This window comes from Platichthys flesus, chromosome 22, assembly GCF_949316205.1.
Source record: "Platichthys flesus chromosome 22, fPlaFle2.1, whole genome shotgun sequence".
In the NCBI taxonomy this organism is placed as follows: Eukaryota; Metazoa; Chordata; class Actinopteri; order Pleuronectiformes; family Pleuronectidae; genus Platichthys; species Platichthys flesus.
The window spans coordinates 953,515-976,804 of NC_084966.1; the positions used below are offsets into that span (position 1 = coordinate 953,515).

General features: G+C 49.3%; 4 protein-coding genes and 1 long non-coding RNA gene across 8 annotated transcripts in view; 1 reads left to right on the plus strand and 4 right to left on the minus strand.

Annotated features, from left to right (window-relative positions):
• Window positions 1-1,026: 1,026 nt before the first annotated feature.
• LOC133933868 (olfactory receptor 7G1-like) lies at window positions 1,027-2,109 on the minus strand. The gene has a single exon (XM_062381109.1). The coding sequence runs from the start codon at window positions 2,107-2,109 to the stop codon at window positions 1,027-1,029; it is 1,083 nt and encodes a 360-aa protein (XP_062237093.1).
• A 2,651-nt stretch (window positions 2,110-4,760) lies between these two features.
• LOC133933807 (cyclin-Y-like protein 1) lies at window positions 4,761-8,006 on the minus strand. 3 transcript variants are annotated; one of them, XM_062381034.1, is made up of 11 exons: window positions 7,682-8,006; window positions 7,407-7,590; window positions 7,260-7,334; window positions 7,145-7,179; window positions 6,585-6,685; window positions 6,431-6,466; window positions 6,259-6,310; window positions 6,047-6,166; window positions 5,796-5,962; window positions 5,549-5,711; window positions 4,761-5,465 (listed from the first exon to the last, which is right to left on the minus strand). In XM_062381034.1, exons 2-11 carry the CDS (start codon window positions 7,561-7,563, stop codon window positions 5,349-5,351), a joined length of 1,023 nt encoding a protein of 340 aa, XP_062237018.1. In that variant the 5' UTR covers window positions 7,564-7,590; window positions 7,682-8,006; the 3' UTR covers window positions 4,761-5,348. The 3 variants fall into 3 exon arrangements, with proteins under 3 accessions (XP_062237018.1, XP_062237017.1, XP_062237016.1); XM_062381033.1 differs by having other exon boundaries at window positions 7,260-7,590; window positions 7,799-8,006; XM_062381032.1 differs by having other exon boundaries at window positions 7,260-7,590.
• Window positions 8,007-8,453: 447 nt separating this feature from the next.
• mettl21a (methyltransferase 21A, HSPA lysine) lies at window positions 8,454-10,225 on the plus strand. The gene is made up of 3 exons (XM_062380452.1): window positions 8,454-8,650; window positions 8,750-8,864; window positions 9,025-10,225. The coding sequence occupies exons 1-3, from the start codon at window positions 8,471-8,473 to the stop codon at window positions 9,423-9,425; spliced, it is 696 nt and encodes a 231-aa protein (XP_062236436.1). The 5' UTR covers window positions 8,454-8,470; the 3' UTR covers window positions 9,426-10,225.
• On the minus strand, window positions 9,442-14,640 carry LOC133933382 (cyclic AMP-responsive element-binding protein 1-like). 2 transcript variants are annotated; one of them, XM_062380451.1, is made up of 8 exons: window positions 14,404-14,640; window positions 13,564-13,752; window positions 13,329-13,475; window positions 13,086-13,186; window positions 12,860-12,999; window positions 12,382-12,552; window positions 12,127-12,283; window positions 9,442-11,923 (listed from the first exon to the last, which is right to left on the minus strand). In XM_062380451.1, the coding sequence occupies exons 2-8, from the start codon at window positions 13,648-13,650 to the stop codon at window positions 11,779-11,781; spliced, it is 948 nt and encodes a 315-aa protein (XP_062236435.1). In that variant the 5' UTR covers window positions 13,651-13,752; window positions 14,404-14,640; the 3' UTR covers window positions 9,442-11,778. The 2 variants fall into 2 exon arrangements, with proteins under 2 accessions (XP_062236435.1, XP_062236434.1); XM_062380450.1 differs by having other exon boundaries at window positions 13,564-13,657; window positions 14,404-14,639.
• A 3,655-nt stretch (window positions 14,641-18,295) lies between these two features.
• LOC133933778 (uncharacterized) overlaps window positions 18,296-23,290 on the minus strand; it is a 79,467-nt gene continuing 74,472 nt past the window's right edge. The window contains exon 3 of the long non-coding RNA XR_009912099.1: window positions 18,296-18,716. This is a non-coding gene — a long non-coding RNA (uncharacterized LOC133933778). The remainder of the gene's footprint in view (window positions 18,717-23,290) is intronic.

The following is a 23,290-nucleotide window of genomic DNA, read 5'->3' on the forward strand; positions in this document are numbered from 1 at the left end:
ACGCAGCACTGCCCTCTGCTGCTGCACGTGGGAACTACAAGTCTGCAACCAGCAACCTCTCAGGTCGGTTTTGGGTGAAAAAGAGAAACGACGCAAGAGGTTTCTCACTCTCACTATGAGACGCTCAGCGACACACACAAATCTCTCCCTGCACAGCACCAGTGGAGACTCATTGTGCCGGTCCCAAGCCCGGATAGAGGAGGAGGGCTGGACATAGAGCTAGCAGCTCCACCCCACATAACAGCCTTTTGAGTCAATTTGAATCTAACATTTAACAATTCAGGACAAAATTGATTTAGGTATGTGTGTCTAGATAAATTAAAGTCTTGAAGTTATTTTGAGAAGTGATGGCCTATTTCAATGGCAAGATAAAAAATAATAACAATCAACAGAAGAATACGGAAGCGTATTGCATGCACTTATTTTTTTTTTGCATCTCAGAATTTCCGAGATAATTATCTCAGAAAAACAGAATTATTTTTTGTGAAGTGAATGTAATACGCTGCTGTAGAAGAAAGCTTATTTTTAGTTCTAAACATATTTTATAGGGTGTTTATTTCTCCCTTTCTGTACGTCCTACTCGCTGCATTACCATTATGCAAATTGGGCGACGCCACAAAACATGCATGACCTTTCCAGCATGTGTCCCTGCTCCTGTCAGGTGGCGGCAGATTCACAAAACCCATTCTTAGATTCGTCCTGGTCGGAGTGGTTGGATGTATCCATGACTTGTACAGAATTAGAAGCAGAATACCACACAAATGTTTTTTTATTTATGAATGAAGAGTATATTTAATTACACACAAACACACACACACAACCTCAATGACCACATTTAGATGTTTCAAAACTTTGTCTATAAGAACTATCAAAGTCATATTACCCTGAAATCACGTGTCTACACTGAACATAACACAAACCTACAAGTCAGCAATAAGCCTTGTTTGATTGGAGCACTTCACTTTTACACAAAACAAATGCCGTCTCTTCACCGTGTGCAGCGAGAGGAATAAAAAGGTCTTTATTTCAAGTCCTCTGAGCGCTTCCTGGTAATGGGGGTGGTGTAACCGGATTTTCCTCTTCGAGCTCCACCGGGCCCTGCTGGAGAACCTCCACCTCTGTCCACGGACACTGCTGACGGCACACGGTAAAGAGCAGCTCCTTTATCTGCGGGTTGCGGAGGAGGAGGAACGCTGCGGTGACGCACGGGGGGATCGTGAAGAGCAGGTGCGTCAGTAAGGGTGTGAGGATCCTCAAGGTGGGGCTCTTCGTTTCCCCCATCACGACGAGCATGATGAAAAACACGCTCGGCAGCGTCTGCAGCAAAAGCATGAGCAGGTAAAGTCCCACGGTGCAGTTGGCCCGGTGGTTATTACACTTAAGCGCCGCGCTCACCCTCAGCGCCGCCCGATACATGCAGCCGTAGCAGCAGCAGGTGGTCAGGATGCAGAAAGCTGTGATGACAGACGAGGGCACGAAAAGCTGCAGATTCTCTTCCGGGGTTAGGAGTTCCTTGATGGAGATGGCGTCACACGGGAACGGGTTGGTGTGCTGCTGGAGGCCGAGCTTCATCTGGTTCAGCACCAACCCTCCATGAACGCTCACCACCCAGCTGAGCAGCCAGAGGAGTCCCAACCCGATGTGCATGCTGCTGGTGTGGATCAGCCTGAGGTAGTGGATGCCGTGGCAGATGAATATGTAGCGTTCCACGGCCATGAGAGCCAGAGATGTCTGGGACATCAGGAAAAAAACCCGCAAGATACAGAACTGTACGATGCACCAGCTTCCGAACAGCTGAGCCCGATTACGCACAACGGACGACAACACAACACACGTGGCGATGAGGGTCCTCCCAAAACCACAGGCGGCTATGTTACTCAGCAGGATGTACTGAGGCTGCCAGAGCTGCTTGCATCTCACTGTCAGAAAGAAGAGCAGTCCGTTAGCCGTCAAAGAAAAAAGTGCACAGACCAGAAACAGGAGGAAAAGAGTCAGGGAAGTTTTCTCAGAGAGGGAAACGTCCCAGGTCCGATCCACCGGTTGAGTCCAGTTGGCCGCGGTCGTCTCACCGGGAGAACCGGAGGAGGAGTCGTTTGAGGAGCAGTTCATTGTGATGCTTACAGATCACTCTCTGAAATGAAAGCTCTCTGAAGAAAGACGTCCTGCATGTCAGAGTATGAGACCGTGTGAGGAGGAGGGGCGATCCACGAGGTGACCAGGAGACTGGGAACAAGCAACTCGGCTTACATTGAAAGATTCACAAGATATGAACACAAAGGGAATTGTGCTACATGATCGATATTTTATAATCACTTATACCTATATCTTAATGATTTTATATTTTCTAAATGTGTTGATTTGATCTAAATATAGTTTTTCTACTTGATATTATTTTATTATTTCATCCATATCACATATTTTGTTATCTTTTTAGGATTTATATTATTTAATCTTCATAATCTTTATTTCATCATTATAATATAAAATGTGTTTGTTATTTTTTTTTATCTTAACAATTTGAACATATTTCTAATCTTAATTTAGTTTTTCTAATTACTTTTCGAAAAAAATCATTATTTTATCTTAATTAATTTTGTTTTGCTGTTTGCTTGTTGCCACATCCGCTCAGTTCCTATCAACATTATGTTAGTGTGCTTTATTGCTTTTCTTGATTTAAGTTGTTTTCTTATTTTTAGTATATAAAATACGTTTGTGTCACATTGTTCGTGACGGGTTTTAAACAAAGAGTCTAAAAAGCAATTCATCTGCATCATTTCATCATTTTGATAAACATATTCAGAACTATGTCACTAAGTGGTTTACTTTGATCTGACATCCTGAAGCCGGTTAATTGCCTCACATGTGGAGATAGTGTACAATGGTGAAGATAGATGGGGAGCGATACCTGCTGGCCGTCACCATGACAATACATTCATCAAATCCTGTTCTGATGGGGGGGTTATACATTACATGTTTCTTTAAAGAGAGTGGGCGGACAAGTAGCTCCAGCTTCTTCTGTTATTACGTACAAATTAAAGGGTGCTTGTACAACTTTCCCCTGCACTTAAGCACTAGAGGTACAGTACCTATAGTTAACACACTTCAGATACATCCTGCAGATCACAAAGTAAAGTGCTTTTTGAGCTATGAAGGATGTGAGTCTATGGAGGAATAATGGATACCTGTAGCTGGAGCCCCCCAGCCACAGAGCCATCATCCCTATCCTCCATTCATTACTTCTATAATGTCCAAGATAACACATTTGTGTTTTCTGTTTTTCTGTCCGATCCACCGGTTGAGTCCAGTTGGCCGCGGTCGTCTCACCGGGAGAACCGGAGGAGGAGTCGTTTGAGGAGCAGTTCATTGTGATGCTTACAGATCACTCTCTGAAATGAAAGCTCTCTGAAGAAAGACGTCCTGCATGTCAGAGTATGAGACCGTGTGAGGAGGAGGGGCGATCCACGAGGTGACCAGGAGACTGGGAACAAGCAACTCGGCTTACATTGAAAGATTCACAAGATATGAACACAAAGGGAATTGTGCTACATGATCGATATTTTATAATCACTTATACCTATATCTTAATGATTTTATATTTTCTAAATGTGTTGATTTGATCTAAATATAGTTTTTCTACTTGATATTATTTTATTATTTCATCCATATCACATATTTTGTTATCTTTTTAGGATTTATATTATTTAATCTTCATAATCTTTATTTCATCATTATAATATAAAATGTGTTTGTTATTTTTTTTTATCTTAACAATTTGAACATATTTCTAATCTTAATTTAGTTTTTCTAATTACTTTTCGAAAAAAATCATTATTTTATCTTAATTAATTTTGTTTTGCTGTTTGCTTGTTGCCACATCCGCTCAGTTCCTATCAACATTATGTTAGTGTGCTTTATTGCTTTTCTTGATTTAAGTTGTTTTCTTATTTTTAGTATATAAAATACGTTTGTGTCACATTGTTCGTGACGGGTTTTAAACAAAGAGTCTAAAAAGCAATTCATCTGCATCATTTCATCATTTTGATAAACATATTCAGAACTATGTCACTAAGTGGTTTACTTTGATCTGACATCCTGAAGCCGGTTAATTGCCTCACATGTGGAGATAGTGTACAATGGTGAAGATAGATGGGGAGCGATACCTGCTGGCCGTCACCATGACAATACATTCATCAAATCCTGTTCTGATGGGGGGGTTATACATTACATGTTTCTTTAAAGAGAGTGGGCGGACAAGTAGCTCCAGCTTCTTCTGTTATTACGTACAAATTAAAGGGTGCTTGTACAACTTTCCCCTGCACTTAAGCACTAGAGGTACAGTACCTATAGATAACACACTTCAGATACATCCTGCAGATCACAAAGTAAAGTGCTTTTTGAGCTATGAAGGATGTGAGTCTATGGAGGAATAATGGATACCTGTAGCTGGAGCCCCCCAGCCACAGAGCCATCATCCCTATCCTCCATTCATTACTTCTATAATGTCCAAGATAACACATTTGTGTTTTCTGTTTTTCTGTCTGAGAGGCTCTAGATGTGTTTTTTGAAAAGTTCTATATGAATAAACTTTTGTCTTATTAATAGTATGAATGTGTTAAGTGCTTGCGAATCATTCCTAGGTTGTTGTTGTTTTAATTCCAGTTAGAGATATTACAATGTCACCTACTGAGCTCCCTTCAAATTCAAACTTACCACCAGTGAAATTTGTTATTTGACAAAAGACCAACACATCCCTTAACATCCTCGATTTTAAACAGCGACTGGAATTTATTTTTGAATTAAATAAAGTCGTACATTTCACAGCTATAGGAGCCTACACAGTAAGCAAAACAAAACCTCTTTGTCCGTGTGCAGAACTACACCACAGGGTAGTTCACGACGTGTGGCCAGCGCCTGGAGAACGGAGAGAGGACGCGGCTTGTTGAGCGATGAGGCAACGAAGCCACAGAAGAAGAAACTCCCCGAGCGACTGAGGGAGCGTTGGGGGAAAAAAGAGATGAAGAAAAAGGACGACGAGGTCCTGAAGTTGTGGCGTCTGGAAACGTTTCCGTGCTGATTCCTTCCAACGTTAATGTCCACGATTCCAAATAAAAAGATTCTTCGGATTACCATGCTTTAAAACGTAGAACCTCAAGTTCCTAATATTTTAGATACTGTGTGGTAAACTCTTTTTTTTTATGCTCTTCTTCAAAAATCCACATCTAACATTTTTGCGATGGAACTTTTCATCTGCTCACGTGAAAACGTACTTTTGAAACGTGTCTCGAGCGCAGCGTGGCATTCCGTTGCTCCGCCTCCTCCTCGCCACGGGGAAGATGGCCGCCGCAGGCTTAGGAGAGCACAGCGTTGGATTTCTTGACGCCAATCAGGTTGTCGGCGCTGACGGACCTCCTCATGGCGTTTTTACACATGTCCTTGTACTTGTCCTCACACAGCCTGGAGATCGCCTGCAGACATGAACAGATCTGAGCAACAGGAAACCAAACAATGTGAAATCAGACGCGTTCCTCTGCAGAGCGGATCCACTCACCTCCAGCTTCTGGGCCCGTTTGTTGCCGAGCGGCTCCAGCGGGAAGCTGAGGTTGTTCTCGTCCGCCAGCGAGCGCAGGTCAAAGTAATACTTGGCGTAGACGCTGGCCGGGACGTTAATGTTGAACTGGAGCAGCTCCAGGAAGTGACGCTCCATCTCGTTCCTGCAGAGACACAATCAGAGAGTGAAACATCTCCGACAGCGTGGACAGGTCTGTGAGTCAATGTACCGATCTGATTGAGCTCACATGTCCTCCACGGTGATATCTTTGAGGATCTGGCAGTAGTCCACGTTCCACACGGCCTGGTCGTCCCAGACCTTGGAGGCCAGCAGGATGGCGCCGAGAACAATCCTCTTCCAGTTACAGGGACAGATGTCCATCTCAGCGTAGGTCAGCAGCCTCTCCAGGTACACCTGTCAAACACAGGCCCACGCGTTCACACAGGAAGTACACGCACATCTGATCCACAGAGATCACGTGTCGGGGATCGAACTCACCAGAGTGACGATGGCGCACTCGGCGGTGAGCTGCGCCGAGCTGAAGAGCGTCCGGATGAAGCGGTAGATGAGCTTGTGCTCGGGGTCGACCACGGCGTAGTCGTCTGGGACCTTTTCTCTCTGTCGGAGCAGAGAGGCATCGTCATCACTTCTGCATCAGAGCAGTAACCACCAGCTTCTTCAGCTCTAAGTAGTGAAATACCTCCACTCACCGACAGGGGGTGCTTCTTCTCGTCGAATATCTCCAGCGAGCGGTTTGAGTCTCTGCAGGAGAAGAAGAACAAACTCACGTTAAAGGTTAAATGTGCGAATTAAATAGTTTGACACAGTTTTACAAAGGGTGTCCTCTTCTTTATACTTCTATAAAACACAAACTCCTCCTACCTGTTCTTTATATGATAGTAAATGGCCAAAGCGACGCTGCAACAGACACACAAACATCATTTTATTATTCTTTCCATCAGAAGCTTCACTTGTCCGATGACAGAGGTGACAGAGGGGACAGAGGGGACAGAGGGGACGTGGGGACCTCACTCACCACTTGATGGTGCTCTTGAGGTTGGGCTGGCTGACGGTGCTGTCGTCGATGAAGATCGTGGAGCAGGAGCTGTACTTTTTCGTCAGGAGCCCGGGAGACATCTGTGTCAGAGACAGAGAGGACGTTTAGAGACAATCTGGAGTTACAGCCCGGGTTGGTTCTTTCACTTCTTCAGACGACTTTATTTATAGAAGATTATTTCAACAAATCGGATCAAAAGTGTTTCAAAGACAAAACGTTAAAGCTCAAAGAGAGAAATGTTGACATGAATGATGCTATTTGTTCTCTCTTCAAAATATTTTCCATCAAATAAACGTTCCTGGGTTTAATGATCGGTTTCTTTTTGACGACCACAGATTAGAAAAGAGACTAAAATCTCCTTGTGTTTCCAAGTTGATGTCTTCGTCTTCTACGTGCACGGCTCCTCTTCTTCATCCTGATCTTCCTGTTTGCTGCTCTGGACTCACTGGAACATTTCTCAGGAGAATGTCCGGAGCACCTGACTCAGACGTTTTCTCCTCGTCACTCACACTTTCAGGAGAACCTCCTCGGTCACTTACGTGATTCAAGTAGTTGCTTTTCCTTTTCTCCCGCACTGCAAAGAGGGGAAACGTGTGTTAGACGTGTGTCTGCAGAAGACGAGGACAGACACAACTACAGTGAGGACATCTTTACCGTCCGTCTGCGACTTGTTGAGGAACAGCGTGCTGGCTCTGGGATGATCGGACGGGTTCGACTCCTGAGCGAGTTCTGCGACGACATAAAGACAAAGTGAGTGAAGGTGGACATGGAGACGACAGATCTCTGGAGACAGACACTCACCGTCCGGAAGCTCCCGGTCACTGATGTGCTGCAGGTATGTCCCGGTGTCCTCACTCACGTCCTCCGCGGTGGTGATGGGACACTCCTCTAGCTCCACCTCCCTCCGGGAGATCTTGGGAGTTTCTCCCGAGGAGCAGCAGGACACGGAGCCTCCCATGGTCGATGAGCTCGGCTACAGGGGGCGCTGTTTCCCATACACAGTGACAGTGGTAGTTAGCGGAGGTGAACTCAACCAGGGGACTAGTTAGAGAAGCGGGTTAACAGTGCATGCTTACAGCGATGACGCCTCCGTGCGCGTGAGAGTGGAGGATTCTGGGAGTGTGAGTTCTATCAAGTCATTTCACGCAGCAGACGCAGAACTACACGACATGCTAGCCGGCTAATGCTAACACCTGGGTCCGGTGCGCGTCCATCTTCCCCCACAGGAAGTCTCCTCCACGGGTAAACACGGACTCACTGAGCGGGACCGGCCCCAGAGGAGGTGGCGGAGGCGGCGGACATGTCTCCGGTACCGGGGAGTTGAACCGTGTTAGCAGCGTTAGCTTCAACACCGTCACAGCAGCGGGGGACACGTCCGGGACTGATAAACCCTCACCGGGAGATCACTCGCTTGTCGCTTCCTGCTTCCGCTGATCACAATAAGAGTCCCAACTCAAGATTTGGCACAGAAGCGACAATAATAATATTAATAAGTAGAAGAATAAGCAGAGAAAATAAACGGTCCAAATTTGGATAGGTACACAATTTTACTAGGTTTTACATCAAAAAGAAAGGACATTTTAACAGTAAAAAAATATTTCTAAAATAGGGCCCACAACATAACAAGCCAATAGACACCTATAATATCAAGAGGAGATACATTATATAATAAACAATACAATACTCAAACAATACGATTCAATTTTTACTTGTAAAATTCCCGGTAGTTATAGCTTCTCGGCTTTTATTTTGAAAGCAAGAGCAGAAGGTATCAACTTCCTGAGCACCGGTTGGAGTCCATACAAAGCCCCGCCCCCTTCCTATGGATAAACGATTGGCCGGGACGAGAAAGAGACTCAGTGCGCATGTGCAGCTGCGTCACACAGGAGGAGAACAACATGGCGCTGGTTCCGTACGTAGAGAACTGTTCCCCTCTCCTGTCGAAGCTCCACAGCGCGTCCGCCCAGTTCGAGTTCAACTCCCATCGCGTCACTGTGTCCCAGGACTGGAGGAGACATGGAGTGGCTGCTGTGCTGTGGGACGCGGTGAGACGCTCACTGTCCCGCACGTCCACCAGGACATGTAAATGACATGTTGTTTACATGTAAATAACGTATTTGATGACATGTGACGTGTGTGTGCAGGCTGTGGTCCTCTCCGTGTACATGGAGCAGGGGGGGGAGCTGACGCTGAAGGGGAAGCGGGTGATTGAACTGGGAGCTGGAACTGGACTCGCGGGCATCGTAGCTGCTTTGCTGGGTGAGAACCTGAACACGAGCACAGCGCCTCCTACTGCACACAGATGAAATGACATCACGGTTTCAGCAAGTACTCACGTGTGTCGGCAGGGGGCGCTGCTGCATAGTGTTGCTTTGGCCACAGGGACCGATCTGAGTCACGTGTCTATTTGATCTTCCAGGAGCTGAAGTGACCGTCACCGACCGAGCGTCGGCCCTGGACCTGCTCTCCACCAACGTGAAGTCCAACCTGCCTCCAGGCTGCCAGGGCTCAGCCACGGTGTCCGAGCTGACCTGGGGTCAGGGCCTCGACCGATACCCCGCCGGGGGGTTCGACCTGGTGCTGGGGGCGGACATCGTTTACCTGGAGGACACGTTCGTGGCGCTGCTGCAGACGCTGGAGCACCTGTGCTCGGACGCCACCGCCGTGCTGCTGGCCTGCAAGATCCGCTACGAGCGGGACACTCGCTTCCTGGAGCTGCTGAAGGAGCGCTTCAGGGTGGAGGAGGTGCACTACGACCAGCAGAGGGACATCCACATCTACAAGGCCTGGAAGCTGCCGGAGCCCCGGGCGGAGTTATGACACATGGAACTGGACATTTTACCAGAAACACATTTATTACCAGCTGCCAAAAGTGTAATATTTGAATAGCTCTGACAGAATGCACTGTATCATACAGGTTGGTGCTGACACTTAGAAACTGTATACAAAAATCCAAAAGCAACCTAAAAAAGCATATAACTGTCATGACTATACATAATACCTAAAAGACTGTCAGCGTGAACACGTCCACTCGGCTCACTGTCACGTCCCGTGCTCACGTGTGGACACTTTCCTTCCTCTGAATCGATCCGCTGCTCAGTTTCATTTAGTTTTTCTTTGAGAAGATGGTTGTGATATTTCAGTTAAGGCTGAGCACACGTGAATTTCAGTGATTTTACCGGCTGTACCGGTAATGACCCCTCTGCAGGATCACCTTCAGAATCTTTAAGAGTTTGACTTCCTCTAGATCTGGGACTTAATCAACACCAGCACATTGTATTCCCTTCAGAATGATCCAGGTGCTCGGTTCAGGTCAGTGTTTATTATTCATAAGGGGCATCGTGTGTTATTCCTGCTCCTGATCAGAAAGTGGAAGGTCCATGTTTAGTGATATTTACAGAATCTGGTGGTTACACTGGTCTGTTAGTGTTCTCAGGCAGACACAGGAGGCACTTGTTTATTCTGTTGTGTTGGTTCTTTGTTGTCTCTAGAAGTTCAGATGCATTAGTCCATTACTACTTGAACCTCAGCATCTGGGCTTCAACAGTTGTACAGTATATTTTTTATAACTTTGTTATAATTTTCCCAGTCAGTTGAAATAAACCCTGAAGAGAACAAGGTTAGGTTGTCTTGTGTCTGTATGGACGCCAAAAAGCACTTAGCATTTTTAAGATTGGTACTTGTGATACTGAAGTACATTTAATATGAGCGACTTGAAGACTTTGACTCAAGCCATGTTCGTACGGTGATCTTTACTTTTACCGGAGTAACTTTCAGGTAAGATATCTGTACTTCTACATCCTGATCAATATGTGACGATAATGAACAGAACGCCCACAGACACTTGGTGATGAATAACTGCTTCTCTGTGTAAAACCCTAAAGAGGCTTCTCACCCGGGGCGAAGAGGGGGTGGGGGGAGGATGACGCCATGTGAAATGTGGTCGGATTGTTTAAGCAAAGAAAGTGCGAGTGCCTCTAATCCTGTCAACACAATCTTGACACCTCGACATACAGTTGTCAACAATCGGGTACAGCATTATTTGAAGCGTTCCCAAAATAAAAATAAAAATACAGTGGCAGTATTGCAAGAGTGAAATACACTGACGCACCAGTGAAGGGCCACACGTCTCTGAACTGGGAAATATTCTCCTGTTGCATCAACACACAAGGCTCTTTTTTCAGAATTCATGAAACTAACTTTAAAAACCGGGCGAACTGAATAACAAATATAGACAATTTAAAAAAAAAACAACAGGAGGCAGATAAAAAACGAGAGGAAGTCAGATGTGTCTGTAGATTAATGGGGACAAACTCCGACTTTTCAAATTGATCCTCTTCTCTGTTTAATTTAGAAGATGGTTGTAATATGAAATCAGTTATGGCTGAGAACACGTGAATATCAGTGATTTTACATGTGGGATTTCCAGATTCAGTGCCGTCCACGTCCTCCAGCCATAACCACGTTTCTTAAAGCTGCAACTAACATGAACCCCATGTCACAACCCGACGGTCAGTTTCATGTTCCATGTATAAAGGCAAGGTAAACAAGAGTTCAACAAAAAGCAAATGGCATCATCAGAGCATGGAATCTTACACATAAACCAAAAGATAAAATATCCATGATGCAGTCAATCTATAGTTCAAAGCATTAGTAAGTAACAGATGTTAATGCGAGAGCTCAGTTACGATAACAAACGTCGCACACAAAAGGAAACCGAGACTTCAGAGCGTCTCAGGATTTGAAAGTGTAAAAATGTCCGTCGGCGGTGACGGTATCGAGCAGTTCCCCGCTGCTGGTGATGTCGCCCGATTCGTCCAGTGACTGGAACGCTTCCCTTTGGCGGCGTGATACAAAAACCGCCTCATTGTCCGTTCCACCACTTCACCGCAAAGACCCTGTCGAGGTCGGCACAGCTTCCACGCCGTCAGCCCGATGGGAGCAGATTTAGGATTTAAAACCGGTGACGGGAGAAGAGGGGGGTGTGTCATCTTGTTGTAATCCTGGTGAGTCACTTTACAGATTTACTGCAGTCTTTATAAAGAAAGCAAAGAGTAGAAAAGGGGCGGCGGCGTCCAGGAGCGTCTCTGAGCTGAGTCTCTGTGCGGGCGGGGGGGGGGGGGGGCGACAGACGGGCACCGAGCCGGCTCCTGGCAGGCGTTGGGTGACGATTCTACTCTGATTTGTGGCAGTACAAGTCTTTGAGGGCTTTCAGTTCCTCGATGAGGGTTTTGTTCTGGTTCTCCAGCACGGCCACGCGGTTCTCCAGACACTTGACGTACTCCTTCTTCTTCCTGCGACACTCGCGGGCTGCCTCTCTGTGGGACGGAGTAAAGGAGTGAGTCTCCAATGAACAAGCCTCATGAACAAAACATTATCCAATCGCCTGCTCCGCTAGATCAGGGTTGTTTTTACTGCCCCCACTTTCTGGATAATGGTCATTTCAAGATGTTCACTGTAGCAGAGATTGAACTGACAGCCCCATCAGGTAACACACACGACACAACGTGAGAACACAAACCTGTTTTTCATAAGTCGGACCTCCCTTTTACGCGTGACCTCCTCTGGGGCTCCTGTCCCTGAGCCCAGAGCGGGCGAGGTGGCCATCACCACCCCGGACGTGATGGAGCTGGTGGGGGCCGTGCGGATCTGATAGGCCTGGACGTCTCCGGAAGCAGCTGACGGATGAAGACATGAGAACGGAGACATGAAGCTCACACGACACTTTGAACCTGGGTTTCATGTCTCAATGGTTCAGGCTGAATTATGTCCCCACCTTGTACGACCACTTGGTTGCTCGGCACCAGGATCTGCTGGCCGTCACTGGTCTGAGCGTACTGCAGGATGGTGGCACCAGACTGGCCCCCGGCGTTGGCCATGGTCAGAGTCTGCAATCCATCTGTGCCGTTATTGGCCAGCTGGATGGCCCCGCCCTGCGTGATGGCGACTACAGAGGGACGATGTCACACGTTAGTCTCAGGATGTCACTGGACGCTCTGTCTGTTTTAGTGTCAACATGTGGAATCATTGTACAGCGGCGTCCTGTGTGTGCATCAAACAATGTGTCTATTGAACATTTTACTAAACCTTCCATGAAGATATAAATCAATGGTGGATCAGTGTCATAAACCTCTGATCACCAGGACGTGAGATAAACTCAACAGGAACTTGCTCACTTCCCAGAATGCTCAGCGGTTTGGAAGTTGTACAATATATTTGGATCTTTTTAATCCCAATTCTCCACAGCTACTCACTGTACTGGCCGCTGCTGGTCTGGTAGATGGGGGTGGGCATGGTGACGGTGGTGATGGTGGGAGCCGAGTCGTCCTCTGACTTCTCCTCCTCGATTCGAGGAACGGCCGGAGGGTCCGACGACAAGTCGTTCAGGATCTTCCTGTGGAGCAGAGCAGAGAACGCTCAGCTTCCTTCTCCTCCTCTTCACAGCTGAGGTCAAAGTGTGGAGGAGGCGCAGCCACTCACCTGTAGGACGGACGTCTGGACAGGATCTCTCTCCTCTTCTGACAGTCGGTCACACTCTCCACCGACTCCTGAGAGTCCTCGCTCTCAGCAACGGTCGAGATCTGAGAGTCAACACAAAGCATCACACTTCAATCTCAGGATTTAGAAAAGAGTGTGATTCTACTGAGTTATTGATAAACGCGTGGCATTGAGTGACTGTTCTCTGTGCAGTGAAGCGTCCAGGTGGAGCAGAGGCTGTCTCACCTGTACGGTCTGGACCTGAGGGGACTGGATCACAGAGGGCTGCGCAGCCTGGATCACTCCGTGCACCTGCACCGTCTGCCCGTTGGGCAGCTGCACTAAGGTGACTGTGGGACCACTGGCGGTCACCTGGCCTGCAGCGAGGGACGCCTGCAAACAGGGACACACACACACACAGATTCAGCCCCCCACCACTCTGCACTGGTCCGTGTCATGGGGCGCAGGGTGCGAGCTCTACCTGGGCCAGGGTGATGTGCTGGGCCTCAGACTCGGAGACAGCTGTGTCACCACTTTGCTGAGTGTCTGCGCCAGCCTCCATCTTCATCTGTAACCTGCACACAGTGAGAGGCCGCTTGTTGGTGCATCGTGAAACCAGAGGAGAGGCTCCGGGCGCCTGGAGTCGCGTGCACCACTTCAGTGCATGTCGCTGAAAGGAGGGTGTGGCTTAGCTTCACACGTTAGCATAGCATTCATGGAGAAAAGCCCGGGGACGACTTTCCCTGCAGCAGCAACACTGATTAATCCTAAAGTACTAAGAGCACGTAGTCGGAGCCATGTGTGACATCAGCCCCGTTACTTTGAGTGCTATGCTACCACCCGAAGGCTAATGCTAACTCCGTGTTAGGTGGTCATCAAGCGGCAGACAGACGCTAACAAGCCCGCACTAAGCACCGAGTGAAGCTAGCGGCGATGGGACAGAGCGGGCTTTTATTCAACTGTGAGGGGACCTGGTGCTAATGCTAGGTGAGCTAGCAGCAGTGGATGCTAGCTGTTAGCATGGAGGGAAATGTCTGCACGCATCGTTAGTTCCTGTGGTTTGACCCAGAGACTGTAGATCAAACCCGGGAGGCTCCGGGGCGAGAGCCGCTGTTAATGTGAGCTAACGGGGTTAGCCGCCTCCGCTAGCCGCTTCGGGGACTTTATTAAAAACAGCTCGTCCATGTTCACGCTGCTCGAGCCACCGCCTCATCTACAGCCTCCGCCGCCATGATCTCTTTGTTGCTTTGTGCGGGAATCGAACACTAGCGGCTGCTGCTGGCGGCCATTTATCTGCCCGGCAAACATCAGATCCTCTTACCGACACAACTCGCTTCGTCACTCCCGGGGCTCCGGAGCTCCACTTTTATTCAGGCCGACACGTAAGAGCCCGCGTCAGGCTACACCTCCGCCGCGTCACCGGGAACAACAACACTGAGAGGAGGACGAGAGGGACGACGACAGACAACATCAGAGGAGCCGAGCGGAGCCGAGGAGAACCGAGAGGAGCCGAGCGGAGCCGAGGAGAACCGAGGGGAGGCGGGAGGAGCCGAGGGGAACCGAGATGAGGCGGGAGGAGCAGAGAGGAGCCGATGAGAACCGAGAGGAGCCTAGGGGAGGCGGGAGGAGCCGAGAGGAACCGAGCGGAGCCGAGGAGAGGCGGGAGGAGCCGAGGGGAGCCGAGGGGAGCCGAAGGGAGGTGGGAGGAGCCCAGGAGAACCGAGGGGAGCCGAGCGGAGCCGAGGAGAACCGAGGGGAGGCGGGAGGAACCGAGAGGAGCCGAGGAGAACCGAGGGGAGGCGGGAGGAACCGAGGGGACGCGATGGGAGCCGAGCGGAACCGAGAGGAACCAAGAGGAGCCGAGAGGAGCCGAGGGGAGGCGGGAGGAACCGAGGGGAGGCGGGGGGAGCCGAGCGGAACCGAGGTGAGGCGAGAGGAGCCGAGGATAACCGAGGGAACCGAGGGGAGGCGGGAGGAGCCAAGGAGAAGAGGAGACGAGGAGAGGAGCCGTTTACCTGTGACTCATGCTCCTGCAGGAGGTCCCGTTAGTTGGTGCTGAGAGCAGGCTGCCGCCCCGGGCACCTCCCTGCTCCTTCATCTGTCACTGCTCCTGTTCTAACATGAGATAACTTTTTATCTGTAGATTAGAAGTTACTACAAGTTTGACTTTCAATCATTTAAAGTCCAGGAGAACCAAGAGGAGCCGAGGGGAGCAGCCAAGGAGAGGAGGAGAGGATAGGATCCGAGAGGATAGGATCCGAGGGGAGGAGAGGAGAGGAGGAGAAGAGGAGAGGATAGGATCCGAGGGGAGGGGAGGAGAGGAGAGGAGAAGAGGAGAGGAGATACCAGATATTTTACTGTTATCTGCGATGACTTTCAATGTCCACTGGGCGGCAGCAGAACCCATCTGTATTTATTTAAAATGCCGAGACCGTTAATATCAGGCAAGTGGTTGTAATGACTTCTAATGTCCACGGGGTGGCAGCATAATGCTTCTGTATGTATCAACCTGCTCTCATCCCTTATGAATCAGATCAGAATGAACAGAACCAGCAAACCACATCGAACCAACGTGTGCTACTTATTATTATGTTTATATTGTCTTTGCTCTGTCTCATTACCTGTGTGTGTGTGTGGGGGGGGGGGGGGGGGGCTGCAGCAGCTGGTCAAAGTCCTGCAGGAAGAAGAGCCTTCAGGTCAATTTATGACATCATGTGTAGGTGCGAGGTCATTCCAGAGGCCCGTGGATACACACACGTCAAACCTCCTCCCCCGTGATTGACGGCTCCATCCAGCCAATCTCCCGCCGGTGATGGTTTCCTGTTTGTATTCAAAGTCTGATAATGAACCGTCACCTGCTCGTCCTCAACCAATAAAACACACGTCAGCCACGGAGCAGCCGTCGTCTCCGGCTCCGGCTCCGACCTGATTGGACATTGATTTCTCTTGATGATTTATCTTGGCTGACTTCCTGTTGAAGTTTGTGTCCCTGTTGTGCATTTTGACAAAGTTAGAACCCAAAAACAAGGTGGCTTCTTCATTTGGCTTCTTTTAATCAAACAATGCAGATATTCAGTTTATTTTTATGAAGACAATCACATCTGCAGATCTTAATAAACATTCTGATTCTGATTCTTTCCATCAACCTGAAGCTTTTCATGTTTCCTGTTGAAAACACATGAAACACAAACTCTTCTGTCTCACGTCCACATCGTGTTTCCTGCTGCTCATCAACACGGCCGACGTGTCCGGTGGTTCGATTCCGACTGCTGAGGCTGATTCAGAGCTCTGCAGCAGCCCCCCCCCCCCCCTGACAGAGACCCTGTGGTGGAGGAGGAGGAGGAGGATGGAGTTTAATCTTCAGAATATGAAGCAAAGACCTGACTCCAATCCATCGCCCTCTCCTCTCTCCTTAAACCCGCCTGTCAAAGCCCGCGGCTTAACACAAGCCTCCAAAACCCCATCGACAGCAACCCTGCACCCCCCCCCCCCCCCCAAACACCTTCCCAAATTCTCCCATCCCCCCCCTTTCTGTTTCACTTCCCCTCCCTTCTCGTGTGGTGTTAATTTACACCACCACTTGAAGCCTCCCGACCCTCACGTTACACCGTGGCCCGGGCGGCGTGTGCAGCCCCTCGGCGGGCGGCCCGTCTGAACCGCACAGCGCCGCAGCATCGAACCTTTTAATAGATACGTTTTATATTTTAGATATCGTCTGTCAACACTGTTGAATTTTAAACACACTCCTCATTCAGGCCGCACGGAAATATCATACCTGCCAGTCAAGCAGGGCATTGTGGGAGATTTCTCCCGGGGGGGGGGGGGCTTATTGAAGGCTGAATTACCTGAATCGCACAGGAGCCGGTGCACCTGCATGTGGTTGCCATGGCTACAGGGCCCCACGGTGCGCCCCCCCCCCCAGCCTCCAGCACCGGTGCTATCTAACACACCGAGATTGTGCTGACCCAGACCCGGCGCTAATCTGGGCTGCAGGCGGCACCGCGCAGTGGATCTCAATCAATCCGTCATGGTGTCAGCCCCCCCCCCCCCCCCCCCCCCCGTAATGATTCCTCCACAGCCCTTGATCGTTCATATGAAGCATCATCGGACTCCAGGAAGACAAATCAAAGGCAGATCAAAGGTCGATCTCACCAGGATCCACAGATTTGATGTGGAATGTCTGAATGTCGCCTGGCAGCAGGACGAAGAACAACTGAGACTCTGGTGTTTATTATATTTAAAGATATAAAATCTAACATCCTTCATTAAAATGTCTAAGAACAAATTCAAAAACCAAGATGGAGGAAACAGGAAGCTTCAACGCAGCAGCTCACAAATCAATGGAAGGGTTTAAATATTCACATTTCAGAATCATCAACTGAGGTCTCGTTGTGATGCTTCAGCCGCGGTGGAGAAGTTTGCAGATTGGAGGTTTTGGTTTTCAGCTCTGTGTTGTTCCTGTTCTTTTATAGGGTCTGTCATTCTCTGTGATCGTCTGGAGTTTGACGCTTCTCAGGAGTTTCTTTATCGAGCCGCAGTTTGATTCCCAGGTTCTGCTTCTTCTCGAAGGAGCGGACGACCACGAGAGTCGGTGCTTTAATTAGGTTCCTGCAGAGAGAGATAAGTGCTCACGCTGGAGGAGGAACATGGCCGAGCCCCGCGAGGAGCCCACAGACGCACAGGAGCTTCTGCCTGAACCAGGAAAGTGTTCAAATCCGTCAAAACACACAACTCAACTTTTCACGACTTCATATTTCAGCTTTTGGAGCTCGGCGTCTTCTCCAGCTCCTTTCATCTCAGCCTTTCAGTCGCAGCACGACAGACAAAGACAAAGACACACACAGTCCAGCACGAGGCCTCCAGTGTGTGTGTGTCTCTTTGTGTGTGTGTGTGTGTGTGTGTGAAGTTGCCGCAGTGCTCCTTCCCGTCATAACATGTCATTCTGGACACTATTACTCCCAACAGAGACCGACACTGTGGCTCAGTGACACAGAGCGGAAGGTCATCCGTCAAACAGAGAGAGTGGGTGTGTGTGTGTCTGTGTGTGTTTGTGTGTGTGTGTGTCGTCTCAGTCGATGCCTGACAAAGGACTGTATCTGTTTATTTTGTGTGTTTCAACAGGAGGAATATTTCTAATTGAACATGTGTGTGTGTGTGTCTGTGTGTGATACACACAGACCCTGGGAAGTGTCAGTCACGCAGGCAGAACCTCCTCCCTCACCTCCTCCCTCACCTCCTCTCGCTGCCCAGTTCAAAGGTTGCCGCGTCCCAGTGGGAACACAAAGCCCTCGGCCCCGGAGCCGTCGGAGTGCGTGCGCCTGGCGGGTGGGGAGGATACGTTGACCTCTGACCCCTCAAGGTCTTACCCCGCCGGAGAGCAGGAGGAGTCCGGATGGAAACAGGGTTGTAAATGCGCCTGCTCCTCGCTGAGAGGAGGCGCGGGGTCGTGGGCGGCGTGGAGACTCGTGCCAGCTGCCTCCTGGGTTTCACAGGGCCCTGGGCGAGCGAGATAGCCGCCCTCTAATCCACCGCCGCTCTCTCACCTTGTTCCTCAGATAGAGCATCTTCTGTGTCACATCTCTGCAGCTGTCACCGGCGCCGCTCGCGAGGATGATGCCGGCTTTGTGTGGGTCCCTGTGTGTGTGTGAGACAGAGACACACATGAGAACACACACAATCCACAGCACATGAGAGAAATGCTTTTAGAAACACACCCCAGAAACAGAGCCACACACTCCCGGTGTAAAATAACACAAGTGTTCAGAGCAGATTTGATTTATTCAATCCAAACGAGGAGCGAAAACAATAATCTCAGTTTCTATTTGTCTTCTTCATTATTCTACAAACGTTGAATTCCACAGAAATCATTTGTTTCATTAACAGCAGTGAATTCGGAGTTTCTTCTCGTCTCAGTCGGAGCAAGTTGTTTCCTCAAAGCTGTTTGTCGTCGTTCTGCACAGCTCGAAGTCGTACTGCTGTCTCCACCAGGCTCACGTCACTCGAGCACAAAGGAGACTAGAGATCCATCCTCTCCACACCTGGTTCCTCACAGTGGATCACATCCCCTCGTGTGGATGCTCAGCAGGAAACTTTCTGTCCTCTTGACTCTGATCTGATCTGATTATGGAACGTGAATTTTTAATGTGGAAAACTCGATACACAGAACTTTGTCTGTGCAGCAAGAAGACATTTGTGTAGAGAGAGAAGCTGTGTGTGTCTGTGTGTGTGTGTGTGTGTGAGTGTGTGTGCATAGGGAATAGGAAGGGACAGTCAGGAGCAGGTTATTTACTGCTCGGCCCAGGCGACCTGTCCGTCCTCACGTCCGCCCCCCCCCCCCCAGCAGATTAAGATGCAGCCCCTGGCGGCTGCCACAGCCGGCTGAGATTGATGGGGAACACGGGGGCCACAGAGGCCCCGCAGAATTCTGAACAGAGCCTGCGGGTCCCGAGCAGCCGACAGCAGCCCCCCCCCCCCCCCCCCCCCACCTCCCTCTTGTCACCCTTTTCTCTTTTTTTTCTGACTTTTCTTTATCGCTCTGTTGCTCTTCCTGGTGTTTTTCTCTCTGTCACTCCGACGCTTTCTGCTTCCCAGTGTTTCTGTGTGTCTGTCACTTTGCCCCGCTGAGCCCCCCCCACCCGTCCCACAGCCCCCCCGCCCCACCCCCCAATACGCTGTCTCAGCAGCTTCAGCAGATTTGGATGTCACGAAACTGCAGGTGTGTCAGCGTCGTGTGTGTGTGTGTGTGTGTGTGTCAGTGTGTGTGTGTGTGTGTCAGTGTGTGTGTCTGTGTGTGTGTGTGTGTGTGTGAGAGAGAGGAATAAACACGAGGAGGGATTTGCTCAATAAATAATTCTCTGGTTCAGATGTGGAGCAGGAAAGTTCACGTGAGATGGATGCATGAGTTTAGAAGCCGTCCGCTCAGATGATGAATTTCATACTAAACACACACGACATCCACACACACACACACACTAACGACATCCACGCTGCGACGCCTTCAAACTAAAACCACCTCTGTATTTTACAATGATATGTTTACGTGCAGAGGGAAAAGCTTTTTAATTCACATGTCAACCTGCACTTGGGTTCACAGCCTCATGTGTTAGCTTATGAAACTGATATGGAGACAAATCACTTGTGAGGACAGAGACGGTTTTATTTTGAAAACTTAGATTTCACACTAAAACCTCTTTGTGTGGATGGAGCCTCAGTTTGTCTCCATCTGCATGTGCGACAGTAATTCTGATGTTGCTGCGAGGGAAGAGGAAAAAGATGATGGTGGAAGATGGATGTGTGTGTCTGAGTGTGTGTGTGTGTGTGTGTGTGTGTGTGTGTGTGTGTGAGGGCACCAGTGTGTGTGTGCTGAACAAACTGCACTGGCAGGGTTTTCGTTGGAGTCCCAGGGGCAGAAGACGCATGAGTCAGCGGCCAGTTGGATTTATAGCCAATTGATTAAATTAGCATTTGTTCTGCTACTGGGGCAGCGGCCTGTCGGTATCAACATGCACAGAGACACACACACACACACACACACACACACTCTCACCGCAAACAGACACACACCTGTGCAGCGACTGCAGGAAGGAAACGTGAGAGGAACAAGACAAGAGGGAAGAGCGGAGGAAAAGTAGCTGCACACAATTATCGATGGTGTCGATAAGTCAACATGATTAACACGAGGATCAGTGGGATGTAAACACCGGGAGAGACGCTGCCTGGCTCCTGGGCTGCTCCCTCGTGAGGCACTGAGCTCGGGGGTCGCTCACGCCTGCTGACAAGCCCTTTTTATGACATTCATCTAAGCCATCTGCCATTTTCCGCTCAATTAATTTGTTATGGGAAGTGGGATCAATTAAGTGCGCAGGGTAATGGCTTTATATCCTTGTTTCCCTTTTATAGCCCAATATTTTCTGTGCTCCACTCTGGCATGAAAAGGCGAAATCGATATCCAGAGCTATTTTCCCCTCCCGTGGACTAATTTGTTTTTGCCACTCTCTTCCTGGCATGATAAACTGGCTGTAATGAGGGGTTAGAGTGTGGGGGGGGGGGACATAAAGTCCAGCCCACGAGCGCACTGGGCGACGCCTCCCACAAACTGACTGACTCTGATCTGCGGAGGTCTCATTGGGATGTGAGCACGTCGTGTGCCACACTGAACTGAACACCAGGCAGTTATCACCAGGGATTGACCTTTGACCTGCGAGTGCCCAGCACGCCGCTCACCGGTGGCGAGTGGCTTAGGCGAGGCCGGACGCCGTGATGATCGGGACAATGGGGCGGCCGCGGCGGGACGGTGAGTTTGACAGTGACGGCTGGAGCGGCGTCATTAGCACAAGTGTCACGAGCCGCCGGTGGACTCGCCTCGCTCACCTCGACCCCTGCCACGTATTGATCCCTTCCCCATTAAGGCTGCTGATGGGCTTGATGATATGACGAAGGAGCGTGTGTGCGTGTGTGTTTGTGTGTGTGTGTGTGTGTGTGTGTCGGTCGGAGCAGCCCTGATGACATTGCCATATTGATTTTGACATCTCCTGGTTGGGATGCGTCTTAGAGCCCGGGTCTTAAACTGAGGCGACCAGAGTGTCACCTTGTTTGTGTCAGCGGCTCTCAGGGGCCACAGAGGTCCCAGCGCTGCGTCCCCGAGCTGAACGCCGCCCGGGCGAGGTCACAGCACGACTCTCAAAGGTCATACCAACCCTGTCGCTTTGCACAACGCACTCAGGGACGTTTTGTTATTGGATGAAACGCTGAGACTTTAAGGTGTTTTGTTACAGTCCCTGAACAAGTGGCTTCAAATCTCAAGGACACCATCAGACAATAGAATATCAGAATCTAAGATGTGTTTAATAAAGAGCTGTCTCACATCTGCCTTGACTCTCAGCTCAGAAAACACACAACTCTCCAAAGCTCCTCCAGATCATCAGAGGATGGAGTTGAGATGTTTGACTGTGGGGCCATAAAACAATCCAGATGAATATCGGTTCAATAGAAGGATATCATTTGCACAGAAGCACAACACTGCTGCTAATCCAGTGACAAACATAAGTCATTACACTTTTTAAACAGAAATGAACCGTTTGGTTTTAATAATCTGATTTGTGTGTGTATCTCCCAGTTGTCCCACAGACTCACTTCTTCCTGTTCCCAGTTGAAAGCCTCCCCTTGATGGGAGTGAGAGTGTTTGTGCGGCTGCAGGTTCCTCTTCCAGCCGGAGGGTCGGACTCGCCCCATTGGTCTCAAAGTGCTTCACCAGTGAACGTGATTCATCACCCGGATGGATCACCAGCTTTTTAATTTCCAGTAACGTCTCGATCACTTCCTCTGTATTGAGAGTAGCTGCGTTTCCACTGAGGGAAATCAATGCACGTCTGAATCTGCCTGCCACTCCACCTTCACTTTGTGTTTTGACACTTCATTGCAGCCGGAAGACGAATGAAGCTCCGCGAGAGGAAGGAAAAAGAAAACAGAGGCCATTAATGGATTTCTAGAAAACAATGGTCGGCTGTGAGCTGAGGGAGCGAAGACAAACCTGCAGAGGAACACACAACACACAACGGGAGCACCACCGGCCTCACACTTCACACACCACAGGCAGGAGAAATAAATGACACTCTTATTATCTTAATCAATAAATCAGTACCGCATTGATTTATTGATACGTTAGTTTAATTACCGTAAACAAATGAGACCAATTAACGGCCTCAGCACCGTGGAACACCGGGTCACAGTCTGCTGCATTGTTCGACAACACAACACACAGAGCAACACACTCAGTGTGTGTGTCCGACTGCACAGATTCATCACACAATGAACCACAGGTTGAGATCAGACACTGAAGACACTGAAACAATCGTGTTGTGTTTCAGTGTGTGTTTGTGTGTCGCCTCAGAAAGTGGGCGGGCTCAGGAGAAGCAGGGTCATCCTGCCGGACACGAGTTTCATTCACAATCAGGCAGCGAGTGCCGGCTCCAGGCGGTGGGCGGGGGGGGGGGGGGGGGGAGCAGCCGCAGATTAAAACGCCATCGATCCGCCTGTAATTTATTTATCAATTCAACAAAAAATTAAACATTGACCTCGTTCTTTGAAAATTCCTCCTTTTAATCTGGCGGCGCTCGGTGACTTGAATACCAAGCGGTCAGACGTGGGCCGGTTTCTCCCACAAGTGAAACAAGTCGTGGGGAAGCAGCATCTCTCTCTCGCTCTTTAGA

Excerpts from the sequence above, each read along its gene's own strand:
- LOC133933807 (XM_062381033.1), bottom strand. The coding sequence starts at position 7,563 with ATGGGAGGCTCCGTGTCCTGCTGCTCCTCGGGAGAAACTCCCAAGATC. Across the intron at positions 6,686-7,144 it reads AAAGCAACTACTTGAATCAC|ATGTCTCCCGGGCTCCTGAC; the intron begins GTAAGTGACCGA and ends TCTCTGACACAG. Across the intron at positions 5,712-5,795 it reads GATATCACCGTGGAGGACAT|GAACGAGATGGAGCGTCACT; the intron begins GTGAGCTCAATC and ends GTGTCTCTGCAG.
- LOC133933382 (XM_062380451.1), bottom strand. The coding sequence starts at position 13,650 with ATGAAGATGGAGGCTGGCGCAGACACTCAGCAAAGTGGTGACACAGCT. Across the intron at positions 13,000-13,085 it reads TCCAGACGTCCGTCCTACAG|GAAGATCCTGAACGACTTGT; the intron begins GTGAGTGGCTGC and ends TCTGCTCCACAG. Across the intron at positions 11,924-12,126 it reads GTCCGACTTATGAAAAACAG|AGAGGCAGCCCGCGAGTGTC; the intron begins GTTTGTGTTCTC and ends TCCGTCCCACAG.
- LOC133933868 (XM_062381109.1), bottom strand. The coding sequence starts at position 2,109 with ATGAACTGCTCCTCAAACGACTCCTCCTCCGGTTCTCCCGGTGAGACG.
- mettl21a (XM_062380452.1), top strand. The coding sequence starts at position 8,471 with ATGTGCAGCTGCGTCACACAGGAGGAGAACAACATGGCGCTGGTTCCG. Across the intron at positions 8,651-8,749 it reads CTGCTGTGCTGTGGGACGCG|GCTGTGGTCCTCTCCGTGTA; the intron begins GTGAGACGCTCA and ends GTGTGTGTGCAG. Across the intron at positions 8,865-9,024 it reads CATCGTAGCTGCTTTGCTGG|GAGCTGAAGTGACCGTCACC; the intron begins GTGAGAACCTGA and ends TTGATCTTCCAG.